This window comes from Planococcus citri, chromosome 2, assembly GCF_950023065.1.
Source record: "Planococcus citri chromosome 2, ihPlaCitr1.1, whole genome shotgun sequence".
Classification (NCBI taxonomy): Eukaryota; Metazoa; Arthropoda; class Insecta; order Hemiptera; family Pseudococcidae; genus Planococcus; species Planococcus citri.
Genome location: NC_088678.1, coordinates 6553596 through 6567129, shown reverse-complemented (window position 1 = coordinate 6567129; position 13534 = coordinate 6553596). Strand labels below are relative to the sequence as shown.

Genomic DNA, 13534 nt, shown 5'->3' with positions numbered 1-13534 from the left:
CTCGTAGCTTTAGCTACAAATCACGAAACCTAAGTACATCCATCTCCTGATTCTGAACGTCGAGAACACGAGAACACTGCAAAAAGTACAAATTCACTCTTTACAGGCGAACAAATTTGTATGGAAAACGAAAAGAAAGGACGACCGGAGCTTCTATTGCAATCAAGCAATTAAATGAATCCAAAATCGAGTAAAGTTTGGTGCATTTTGAGCTTTTGTAAGCTCAAAAGTTCAAAAAGTTTTAAAATTAAAAAAAAAAAACAAGCCAAAAAATATGTAAACAATAAACATTTTTCTGATTGGTTAAAATAAAGTTTGCAATGTTGCATTTTTTCCAACCAAAAAAATCTCAACTTTCTTCGCAATATTCTTTTACTCGATTTTTCCGCCAAACTACGTCTAGATTAACGTAATAATTGGTGAAATAATTTCAAAATGAATTCTCTTCAATTTAAAATCACTCTAGACATAAAACAATAGTTGATGAAAATTCCGACCATCGTTTAAATTTTATTTTACGACGAAACATTACACCTGTTTGTGGCAACATTGAACTCCAAGTTGAAAATTTTCTGCAGTTTACGCATCTCTTCATGTTTGGGAAGTAGAAAGATCACATCAATATTTCTAAATTGATTAAATAGTTAAATTCTATGTGAAAATTGTGATTTAAAATTTTAGTTCGGTCTCCATTCGTGTTAATTATCATTTGATTAAAATTCGTTGTGATAGTTGCGGTGTTAAACTCGTAATCGGTGTGTATTCGGTGCTCATTTCGAATCTACTTCATAGCTTCCAAGATATCATTACATGACGCTGTCTACTTCAAAGTTAATCGTATTATTATTCTTAGTAAGTAGTAAACTCTTCGTACAATATATTTCTCAAAACTGATTCAACTTCGAGAGAAGACTTTGAATATATGCTAGTCGCTGGTTGTAAAACAGTTGGTGAAAATTATACACGAATACGACGTACACCAGTGGGCATCTTGTTATCTAGTCTCGTTTGTGAGGTTTCGTTTCGTTTCATTATTTTATCACTGTTGATTGTGGTACTTATTTAATTATTTAATCTTTGTAATCGCTTACTTGTGAAAAATTACTCGTGTTGTGTAAATAGGTACGGTATAATTATCGAACCAGTTGACTGGTTTTTACTCTCGCTGCTCATCGAGGAAGTAATTACACTATCGAGTATCCTGAGTATTCTCAAGTGGCAAGATATTCTAAGTTCGAGTATTTCTGATGAAAAAATACTTCATTCGGGATCGTTTTAAATGTGAAATGATCGAGATGGAAGCAAGATTCCCTTCGTGAGATGTTTTGATTTCGAGGAGGAAGAAAGTTCTAAATGAGGAATTGATCTCAATTTGCAATTCATATTTCAAACCAAGTTTTACTTCATTACTGATTTTCCTTCATCGTTTGTTGTGTTATCAACACTACAAAACTATCTCTAAAAACGATTGCAAATTTGTGTCAATTGTAGACCGAGTACTCGAAAGTTTATTGCCAATTGATTGATAGCTTTATTTGCCAAACTGATACGTCAACTGGGTGTGAAAATTATTACGGTGCATCTGCCCTTAATTGATATAATTTGGAAATATTGGTGGTTTCGATTCCGGCCTAATTATGCTATAAATTAATTCATTGATCAATACTCTCGAGGAGTTATCTGTGTTAATCAAACAGGTTTCAATTTCTTGTCTCTGAACGGACGCAATTCGTCAAATTTCACATATAAAAAACCTGTTTGGCGTTTTGTACTCGTACAAACGTATCAGCGCGAGTATAACTTCCTGTTTTCATTGTCAACATCTCATTCGGCGAAATTATCATCGAGATTTTCACTTTTCAAATAGGCTACAGCTACATACATAGTCGCGAGAACGGAAATGGATCGATTAATTGCAAAATTAGTTATTAAAAAAAAAAAAAAAAAAAAAAAAAAAAAAGGTATCTAATAAAAATGCATTAATGTTGCAGGGTACTCGGATGAGTAAGAATGGTACCTATCTGTGCAGAAATTAAATTCCAATCGCAGAAGGGGAATTTTTCACGCATTTTGTCGTCGTAAGTATAATATTAAATTTTTTACGAACTTGAAATGGTAGTTTTTAGTATCGTGATTATTGTGTTTGGAGTATTATTTTCTCACACACAACATTAAGAAGGTACTAATTATAACCCACGAGAATTGTATTTATTTCGCTAGTATATACTACATTTTGAAGAGAAAAAAAAAGAAAAAAATAATGAACTCGTTTAGTTATTAGATAAACATAACCCTTAAAATTTTTATAATTAGCTTATTAGTGATTATTATTCAACTGTGTAAGTTGAATTTGTTAACACTGGTTTGATTACACATACACAAGCCGACACGACTGATAATTTGTTGTGTTGATAAGCAGCCGAGATAATTTACCGATTAATCGAATCGCTATATATATGTAAACGAATGCTGCAATATAAAAATTTGTAATTTACCGTTTTCTCATGCTATGTACTTGTGTACATGGTTGTTCTTTTCTCGTCGAGTAATCCTGCGAGGTGAATGATCTTTGAGACGCCTACGCCATCCATGCCACTACATGGTGTCGAAATTTAGACACAGATAAACACAGTGGTAGGTCTACTAGAGATTCGCCTTAGGCTGTTCAAGGGCGTCAACCTTGCAGGGATATACGATACCGTGTGATTAGTTTATTCGTAGTGTTTGTTTATTCCTTTTTCTTTGAAAAATTTTAGGGATGAGTTGACTGTATAGTGTATAAGATGTTTTTTATTGAAAAAGTACGACGGAGTAGACTATAATAGCTAGAACATGATGAAGTCGAGAGAGGTTATTGATCGATTTGATGCCCATGAGGGTGCCTCATCAAGAGCCAGACGCCGATTGAGATCACCCTTTATTTACATAATTTACCCGAAGGGGTAATTTAACGTATATCTGAACGTCTTCTTGAGATATTGAACGGATCCAAAGCTCATCTTTATGGTTAATTTGAAAGAAAGTGACCTACTCCGTATCACCTTGAACTAAAAATAACTCGGGTCAATTCCCTCTGATGACGTGGGGAAATAAATACCCTCTAAAGCTCGTAATTTTTTACAAATTTGTAGTTTGTTGCAAAACTGTTCAACTTTGAAAACTTGTGCCTCAAAACTGGTTGAACTGGAAGCGAATTTTGTTATGGAGAATGAAAGAGTAAGATAAGGGATCAAAATGAGTGATTAAAATTTGAGAAAGCTCTAGATCTGAACTTTCAGAGTGACAGATCAACTTTTCATAAAAAATTTGAAATTTGAATGCTGTCAGCTATCATTCAAAAATTTGAAAAATCACATTGAAAACACTTTTTTTTCATTATTCTTTTTATCTTTTTAATCAACTAATCCCAGACAAGGAAGCACCCCCGCCCCCTCCCAACCCAATTGATCAAAATTTGTAACTTTTTGATCAGACACTTCTGATCTGTCCGCACTTAGGGCAGGGGAGAGTTCTTTTTGCAGCAATTGAAGATTATCTATTTGCGGAGTTATAAGATAATCGTTGATTGGAAATAGTTTTGAAAATACATATTTGCCAAACTTTCCAAAAGTTCAGAAATGAGCTTTTTGTAGAAAATTTCAAAGCTCAATTTTTGAAAATTTTTGAAACTTCAGAGCTGTAATCTGAAACTTAAAAAAAAAATCCAGGAAGACTACATTTTTATGATTTTTACACTTTCGTGTTGAGATTTGAAAACTATGGGGGGGGGGGGTTTAAAAGGCCTCAAAATTTTGGTCAGAATGTAACAAAAAAAATTAAATATCTTGTGACATGTCATTCTATATGTTTTTGAAAGCGCTGAAAACGAATATCGACTCATTTTTTGATTTGTCCTCTCCCCCCCCCATCCCTCGAATTTTCTGAAAATTGGGAACATCGTGTGACATATGGTTTATTAGGTTTTTGAGAGCGCTGAATACGAATATGAGCTTTTTTTTTGATTCGACCACTCCAACGACCCTCACTGTCCCTACAAATTTTAATTTCCTAAAAATTGTAAAAATCATGTGACATATGGTTTATTAGGTTTTTGAGAGCGCTGAATACGAATATGAGCTTCTCTTTTTGATTCGACCTCTCCAACGCCCCTCACGACCCCACCAACGCCTCTCATTGGTCCTCCAAATTTCTCGAAAATGGGAGAAATCGTGTGACATAATTATGGTTTATTAGGTTTTTGAGAGCGCTGAACACGAAGATGAGCTTCTTTTTTCGATTCGAGCCACCCAATGCCCCTCACGACCCCACCAATACCTGATTGATTGGTCCTCCAAATTTCTTGTAAATTGTAAAAATTGTGTGACCAATAGTTTACTAGGGTTTTGGGAGCGCTGAATACGAATACATATGAGCTTTTTTTTTGGATTCGACCCCTCCAACGCCCCTCATTGTTCCTTCAAATTTCCTAAAAATTGTAAAAATCGTGTGACATATGGTTTATTAGGTTTTTGGAAGCGTTGAATGCGAATATCAGCTTCTTTTTTTGATTAGACCTCTCCAACGGCCCTCATCACGACCCCACCAACGCCTCTCATTGGTCCTCCAAATTTTCAGAAAATGGAAGAAATCGTGTGACCGGTGTGACATATGGTTTATTAGGTTTTTGAGAGCGCTGAACACGAATATGAACTTCTTTTTTTGATTGACCTCCCACTCCCCCACTCATCCCTCGAATTTTCTGAAAATTGTAAAAGTCGTGTGACATATGGTTTACTAGGTTTTTGGATGCGCTGAATACGAATATGAGCTTCTTTTTTTTGAGTCGACCCCTCCAACTCCCCTCACGACCCCTCCAACGCCTCTCATTGGTCCTCCAAATTTTCAGAAAATGAAAGAAATCGTGTGACATATGGTTTATTAGGTTTTTTGGGAGCACTGAATGCGAATATGAGGTTCTTTTTTGATTCGACCCCTTCAACGCCCCTCCCGATCTCGCCAACGCATCTCATTGGTCCTCCGAATTTCCTGAAAATGGAAGAAATCGTGTGACATATGGTTTATTAGGTTTTTGGGAGCGCTGAATACGAACATGAGCTTCGTTTTTTGATTCGACCCCTTCAACGTCCCTCACGACCCCTCCAACGCCTCTCATTGGTCCTCCAAATTTCCTGAAAATGGAAGAAATCGTGTGACTTATGGTTTATTGGGTTTTTAGGAGCGCTGAATACGAATACGAGCTTCTTTTTTTGATTCGACCCCTCCAACGCCCCTCGCGACCCCACCAACACCTCTCATTGGTCCTCCAAATTTCCTAAAAATGGAAGAAATCGTGTGACATATGGTTTATTAGGTTTTTGGGAGCGCTGAATACGAATATGAGGTTCTTTTTTTTTATTCGATCTCTCCAATGCCCTTTACGACCCCACCAACGCCTCTCATTGGTCCTTCAAATTTCCTGTAAATGGAAGAAATCGTGTGACACATAGTTTATTAGGTTTTTGGGATCGCTGAATACGAATATGAGGTTCTTTTTTTAATTCAACCCCTCCAACGACCCTCACGACCCCACCAACACTTCTCATTGGTCCACCAAATTTCCAAAAAGTTGTAAAAATCGTGTGACATATGGTTTATTAGGTTTTTAGGAGCGCTGAGTACGAATATGGGCTTCTTTTTTTGATTCGGCCCCTCCAACGCTCCTGACTGTTTCTCCAAATTTTCTGAAAATGGCAAAAATCGTATGAAACATGATGGTTTATCAGGTTATTAGGAGCGCTGAATACGAATATCATTTTTTTTTAATTCGACCACTCCAACATTTCGTGAAAATTGAAAAAAAAATTATGACATGTAGGTTACTTTTTAGGATTTTAGTGATACTGATCTTAATAAATAAACTGATCCTAACGTTTTTGGAAAACATTCAACAAAACTGCCTGGCTCTTAAAATATCTCAATTTTGTTTTTTGAAAAATTGAAAAATAAATTATTATTCATACTCAGCGCTCCCATCAAATACCTAATAAACCAAATTTCGTACTTTTTTTTCAATTTCCACCAAATTTTGATTAATAATGGGAGTGTTGGAAAACCTAAATGAAAAAAAAAGTTGGTATTCGTATTTAGCGCCCCCAAAACACCCAATAAACCATATTTTGGGCGTTTTTTTTTTTTTAGTTTTTAGTAAATTTTGGGAACCATGTGTGATTTGGATGACATTAGATGGGTCGAATCTTGAAAATAAGTTGATATTCGTACTCAGCCCCCCCCCCCCATGACTCAATATAAACCATTTGTTACTCGACTTCTTCAGTTTTTAGGAAATTTTTGAAACCAGTGGTGGGTGTTGGGGAGGTCGATTTTTTTTTTTTTGAAAAAAAAGCTGCTCGATATTTTATTTTTTTCTGCTTTTCGAACAAAATTCAAATTTTTGGATCATAGCTTCGAAATTTGACGAGCTTTTGAATATTGAGTTTTTAAAAAATGCTCAACTTCAAACTTTTAGAATTTTTGAGACTGATCTCGATTATTTTTAAAATGCTGAAAAAATATTTTCTCCAAGTTGCAGCAGTCTCGAGCGATTGGACCCTAAAGTTGGACATTGCGATGAGGAATTTCAATTGCTGAAAAAAAGAACTCCCATCCCACCTATCCAAGGTGGGTTAGGGAGCCAATGATAGCGATTTTCCTTCTTTTTTATTAGGTATAAAGAACTACAAAAAAATAATTATGAGTAAAACTGCAACATACCTGAATCCAAAACTTGGCTTTTTTTAACATGAAAAGACGTCCTGCAAAATTCGGATATCCGTTCATTTTCAAGTTACGACCTCTCGATGCTTTCGCAGCCTCAATACGATATTTTTTTTAAATAGTCCAAAAAATTGCGAAATTGTGTTTGTGATGCGTTTATTTTTACCAATTTCGGTGTGTCAAGTTTCAAAATAGATTGAATTTTTCGAGTACATCACCCTCAGTCTCAAGTGATCACATATCTCTCTCTGCTCAGTTGATCAACATGTCAGATCAGATTTTTTCCAATTTTTTGAACTTTTTTTTCAAAATTGATAAGCTCAGGGTGGTTTACGAGGAGACAGATTCTAAATCTAAACAGATTTTGGTGTGCATAAAAATTTTTTTTCCGAACAAAAAAAATGAGGAAAAATTGTTTTTCTGAAGGATTGTGCACCGTATTATATCTCAATTGAAAATTCGACTTGTACATACAATGATTCGAGTCAGTATTAAAAAAATTTACGTTTTTTCTTATCTGTGTAGAACTTTTCCAAAGTAAATCTTTAGATGGACATTCGTAACGAAACAAACCACGTTCCCATTCCAAATATAGATTCATCGTAAGGTATATACGAATATTTTCCTATTTGAGCGTTTTTTCCGAAGATATTCGTAGTCTAATTTCCTCGAATCGACGTTATTTACACTGGTTTCCTCCTCACTCTATTCGCATAGCCTGTTTTTTTCTGCGGTCTCCAGTTACCAGCAACGTGACATTGCGGATTAATTAAACTAATCGAATCTCACGCATTTCTTCACACTATTACACAAATAGTGCACATGCACAGCAGGCTGATGGCTGATGGAGAAAAAACACTTGCCATTTATACGTCATCATAACCTTGATAATTGGTGCGAAATTTCATCACATGTTAATATTTTTTTCGTTCGTGTATACGATTTTGTACATAGTATAAAACACTCGGTCGGTTTCTGTATCATTTAAAATTCCGTGTAAAATGGCGGCTTATCTGCGAGGTACTTGGGTTGGTAAGTCTCGACGTGTATCTTTTCCTCTTTTTTTTTAGAATTTATAATAAGGGTTCTTTTTTTAAGTCATTGAACGAAACACTGTGTAAAAAGAGGGGCTGCTGCGAGCCCAGATGTTTCATAAGAGTGCAGAAAGCGAATGTGTATAGCTTATGTATCGTGTTAACTCGGCGTAAAGTTTGATATCGATAGTGTTAGACCGATTAAGTCGTTAGAAATGGAAATTACCTTACTCTGTCGTAATTATTTTATAATTGATTTCTCATTTGTCGTGTTGTGTTAATTAAAACAATAGAATGGTATTAGCCGAGTAGGTACTCGTAGTATAGTTGTATGTGTCATGTTGGTGGTGATAAAAATACGATAATTGATGATTAAGCGGCGAGTAACGATGTTGGAGTTTGCTTCTCGTAAGATAAGGAATCGTTCGGATTGATTCTTGTTGCCTTGAAAGGGTTGCTAAGTCTTCTCTCATTATGAGTCGAAGATTAGAACATGACTTGGAATTGGATGTCGAGTTGTGCAAGTAGCCAGAATAAATGATGCATAACTAAGATGTGGTAGAGAATTCGCCAGGAGAATTTCCATTATTCGGGTAATTTCTTTCAGGTAGATGTTTTACGATCGGTTATAAATTTTTACGAAATTACGATACCTACCTATGTAGAAATCGATATTGCACTCGATGACTCTTGAACGAATGAACGAGAAAAAAAAGAGTAATCTGAGTATTACGATGGGTATTGAAGGCTGTTCGACGTGATTCGACGAAAGTACCTGTTCTTTGGCTGGGAAATATGATTTATTACTGTGTCATCCGAGTCATAAGATAGGTTTGTTTATGAATCAGTATAATTTGAAGTACCTAAGAAGCGAGAATGGCCGCGAACGTGAAGAGAAAGGTTGAGCGATGTTGGGGAAATTTCGCATTCGCGTAGTCGAGTCATTATGGTTGTTGCGGTATCTTTGCAACTCATCTCTATAGATTTAGCTTCCGCGCAAACCGTTGGTTAATGTGTCTTGTGAGTTGGGAAAAATGAAATTTGTCGCCATGTGGAACGAAGTGACGAATGTGTACTTCCTTGTATATACCTAATGTCTATGCGTGTTTCTTGGGTCGTAGACTCCTCGTAGTATATCGGTTATGTAGTTGCTATAGGTGCCATTGCCAGTGCGTAAGGTGATTCAACGGACCGGTGAGCGGTGGTGTTTTTTGAGCTGAGAGTACGTCAAGTGTGACCATTTTAGTCGAATGTTATCGTCATACGATCGCAGAAATGTTTGTAGAATTAGATCAGGGGGTCTTTTTTCTCACGGTTGTTCGTGTTTTGGTGACTTGGCACATGTAAGGTTTTGAAGGTGTGAATCGTTCGTGAACGAAATTTGCGTTGAGATGGTTGCACACAACATTCATGGATATGGAGATGGAAAATCTTATTCGAACAGTGTGTTGTGATACTTTTTAATTTGAAAAAATTGAATTCGAATTGGTATGAAATGCTCGATGATCGTTCGCGAATGATTCACTAATCCATGAATAAAGATTCATTCGAATCGTTCGTTTAAATTGAGGAATTTTTTCGAATTTCAAAACATTAATTTGTAAAGAATCATTTTTGGTGTTGAATTCACTATAATCATGTGAATCGTTCGCGAACGAATTCAGAGAAATCGTCCAGAAAATAATTTCGTGCAATGTTAGCTTTTAGATGAACAATTCAGTCGACAAAGCAAAGCCTGTTTTTATTTTTATGGGTGAATCAGTTCAATTTTTAGCGAATCATTCGCGAACGAAAATCCTAAATGAGTGAAACATTTTCTTTTTTCATTACTAATTCAAATTTAAAACATCCTAACATCCTACGAAACAGGTTTTGTCATGTTCGCGAAGTCGCGAACGATTCACCATTTACATCACGTTTGTTTTGAACGAATCGTTCATGAACGAAAAATGAACTTGTTTTGGAATGGTTCCTTGACAATTAAATATTCATGTATATTTTTCACAAAGCGATTTTATCTAATGCATTATTCCATTAGCTTTCGCAGGATTCACTCATAGTTCATGGCGTTGAATTTTGTATACGTTTCAAACAAATGAATCATTCGCGAACGAAAGAATCTTTAGAATTCTGGGCAATTTTCTAAGAATTGATGGAAATTTTGAATAATGTTGCCAAAGTAAAAAATGTAAGATTTTTTTGTTGGGAACGACTTTTGCTCATTCTGTTGATTCATCATTGATGATGAATCATTCGCGAACGAAAACAAACTTGTAAAAATTTAATAAAATGTCTTTAAATTTGAGTTTTCAATTTGAAGAGTCTTTCAAAAATTGTTTTGCTAGTTCTCAAAACGATTCAATTTTGAGGTGATGAACGAATCGTTCGCGAACGAAAAATAAACTGATTTCAAAACGATTCCTCCAAATAAATCATTTTTGTTTCTTTTTAAAAAGGATTTCTTCAACATGATTACAATTCTCAAATGATGAACAGTTGGCGTTCAATTTGAATATAGTTCAAACGAATGAATCATTCGCGAACGAATAACGAACTTGTTGGTAAAACGTTCGAATTATTCATTTGAATTTTGAATTACGAGTAGAAGAGTCTTTTGAAAATGAGTTTTTTTCATTTCGCAAACACTCATTTCTGAGACCATATTCTTCATGAACGAATCAGCCGTTCGCGAACGAAAGTAAAGAGATTTTTTAGAAATTTCATTAAAATATTGCTCAAGTCAAACAACTCACTGAAGAAAAAAAACAGCATCGTGTTTGCAAATAAGTTTTTCTCAGCGTGAACCTGCTGTTGGTATTAAACTGTCAATGAATCATTCGCGAACGAAAACTCGACTCGTAAAAAATGATTCGTTCAAATTGAATTTGAAGGGGCTGTGAAAATTTGGTTAGAATTTAGTATATTCACAAGTGACTTGCTTTTGACATTAGATATGCATCTGCATTTATATACTCGTACATTATGAACGAATCGTTCACGAACGAATTATGAACTCGTTCAGAACGATTCCCCCTGAAATGATTCATTCGTGCTGAAAAATTTTTTTAAACAGCTGTGCTTTCGTTCTAAGATGAATCTTTTCAATAGGCATTGAACCTTTGATTCATTGATTCATTATAAATTGATGAATCGTTCGCGAACTAAAAAATGTATCTGATCGTAATTTCATAAAAATTCACTAATAACTCACTCAAAGTTAATTAATGACAAAATCATGATTTTTTTTATTCAGGAATCGAACGATTTGCTCGTCTCTGATGAATCATTCGCGAACGAAATTCAACCTATCCTATGCCAGTTGAAAGAATCGAATTTTTCCAAATTACTTATTCAAATCGAAAAAATTTTTCTGCAATTATTTTGTGCTTTCGCGAACGACTCAATTCTCACATTAGATCCAAGCGAATCGTTCGCGAACGAAATAATGAACTTGTTCAGAACGATTCCTTCAAATCATCCATATGTACTGGGAGAGTTCTCTCAATATCAGTAGGTACATTCGTTCTCAAATGATTCACTTTTGTTGTTGAATTTTAATTCATTGTGAACGAGTGAATCGTTCGCGAACGAAATTCAACTCATGCAAGTTGAAAGAATTGAATTTTTCAGAATAACTTATTCAAATCGAAAAAGTCTTTTTGCAATTATTTTGTGCTTTCGCGAACGACTCTATTCTGACGCTACATTCGAGCGAATCGTTCACGAACGAAAAAATGAACTTGTTCAGAACGATTCCTTCAAATCATTCTTATGTACTGGGAGAGTTCTCTCAATATCAGTAGGTACATTCGTTCTCAAATGATTCATTTTTGTTGTTGAATTTTAATTCATTGTGAACGAGTGAATCGTTCGCGAACGAAATTAAACTCATGCAAGTTGAAAGAATCGATTTTTTCCAAATTACTTATTCAAATCGAAAACGTCTTTCTGCAATTATTTTGTGCTTTGGCGAACGACTCAATTCTCACATTAGATCCAAGCGAATCGTTCGCGAACGAAATAATGAACTTGTTCAGAACGATTCCTTCAAATCATTCTTATGTACTGGGAGAGTTCTCTCAATATCAATAGGTACATTCGTTCTCAAATGATTCACTTTTGTCATTGAATTGTAATTCCTTGTGAACGAGTGAATCGTTCGCGAACGAAAAAATTTGTCAGACAAATTTTTTTTTGAAAATTCTAATTAGTCATTATTAATGGCGTAATTAATAACTTTGCATTTGTATTTAGAAAATGGAAATGGGAACTGAACGATTTACTCGTAATAATCAACCTGTTGTTGAAGAATCATTCGCGAACGAAAAACATCTCATGCTGAATAACCGAAGTGAATTTTTTCAAATCTTCTCTTCGAATTTGAAAAAAGTATTTTTGAAATCATTTTTCACGTTCGCGAACGATTCTGTTCTGATATTACATCCGTTTGAATCAATCGTTCAATAACTAAACATCAAAGTCGTTCTGAGCAATTCCTGGAAGCTATTCATTCTACTAACTGACAGAGACATTGCTTTCGGATTCGTTCTTAAACGATTCACGTTTGTGTTTGAATTTCGAATCATTGCGAACAAGTGAATCGTTCGCGAACGAAACACTCTGCCAAACAAAAATGCTATCACAATTCTCTACATCAATAGCACAATTTTTCGTGTAGGAAAGGAATCGGAACGATTTGCTCGTATCGTCGACCCATTTTTGACGAATCATTCGCGAACGAAACGCAAACTTCTGAAAATAACTGAACGAAATTTCTTCAAAGTTCAAATTATTTATTCAAGTTGAATGTAAGTATTCTTGAAATTTGTTTTTTACGTTCACGAACGATTCTTCGCGAACGATTTGCTCATATTTCCAATCAATGATTTTTATCTCTACCTATGTTTATACTTTTTTAAAAGAAAATAAGTATACCAATTACCATTAACTTCTGCTGCTAAAAATTAGGTTTGGAGGTCTGAGTGAGTTTATTGTCGAATCATTCGCGAACTGAAGAACGGATCGATCAAGAACGATTTTTCGAGCTATTGATTTGAGAGTTCGAAAGTATTTTTCAAATTTAGTAATAACGTTCGCGAACGACTCACTTTGGCATCACATTTCTCTAGAATGAATCGTTCGCGAACGAACAACGAACTCATTCAATTCAGTTCCTTCGAATTAGTAATCATGAAAAATCTCCTTTAGAAAACAGTTCGTTCACCCCTCCCCCTCCCTCCGCCAACCATAAATTGACATCAAAACAGTGATTAGATTGATCACGATCGATTCGACTCGATTCTTTTGAACAATTCAACTCTTTCAGTGAACTCGACGTGTTATTCCAATTCAAATATTTGAAAATTCTCATTCATTCGTTCGCCAACATTACACTTACTATAGTCCGGCATATGACAATAGGAGTACTTGCAACCCCCCCCCCCCCGCCGATCCTCCGGGACAACTTTTTTCTTAGAGGGGACATCCTAAGGAACATTTTAAAGCAAACTTGCCCAAAAAAAAGTTGGCCTTACTTACAAAATGGCCGCCATTTTGTAAGTAAGGACAACTTTTTTTTGGGCAAGTTTGCTTTAAAATGTCCCTTAGGATGTCCCCTCTAAGAAAACAGTTGTCCCGGTGGATCGTCGGGGGGGGGGGGGTGCAATTACTCCTATTGTCATATGTCGGACTACTATCGATCAGAAATATCTGGTGCAAAACCCCTGTTTTCATTCCTAATCACTCTG

The 13534-nt window shown here is 35.4% G+C and overlaps 1 protein-coding gene across 7 annotated transcripts in view; it reads left to right on the top strand.

The window, feature by feature from the left end:
* The first annotated feature begins 577 nt into the window (after nucleotides 1-577).
* The window catches only part of Spn (Spinophilin), a 37767-nt gene continuing 24810 nt past the window's right edge, over nucleotides 578-13534 (top strand). For 4 of the 7 annotated variants that reach the window (XM_065348197.1, XM_065348192.1, XM_065348196.1 and 1 more), the window contains exon 1: nucleotides 7649-7785. In XM_065348197.1, coding sequence (XP_065204269.1) covers nucleotides 7755-7785 — 31 coding nt within the window. In that variant the 5' untranslated portion in view covers nucleotides 7649-7754. Of the gene's footprint in view, nucleotides 853-1991; nucleotides 2079-7648; nucleotides 7786-13534 lie in introns of those variants that run through there. The other 3 variants (XM_065348191.1, XM_065348195.1, XM_065348194.1) reach the window with 2 other exon arrangements.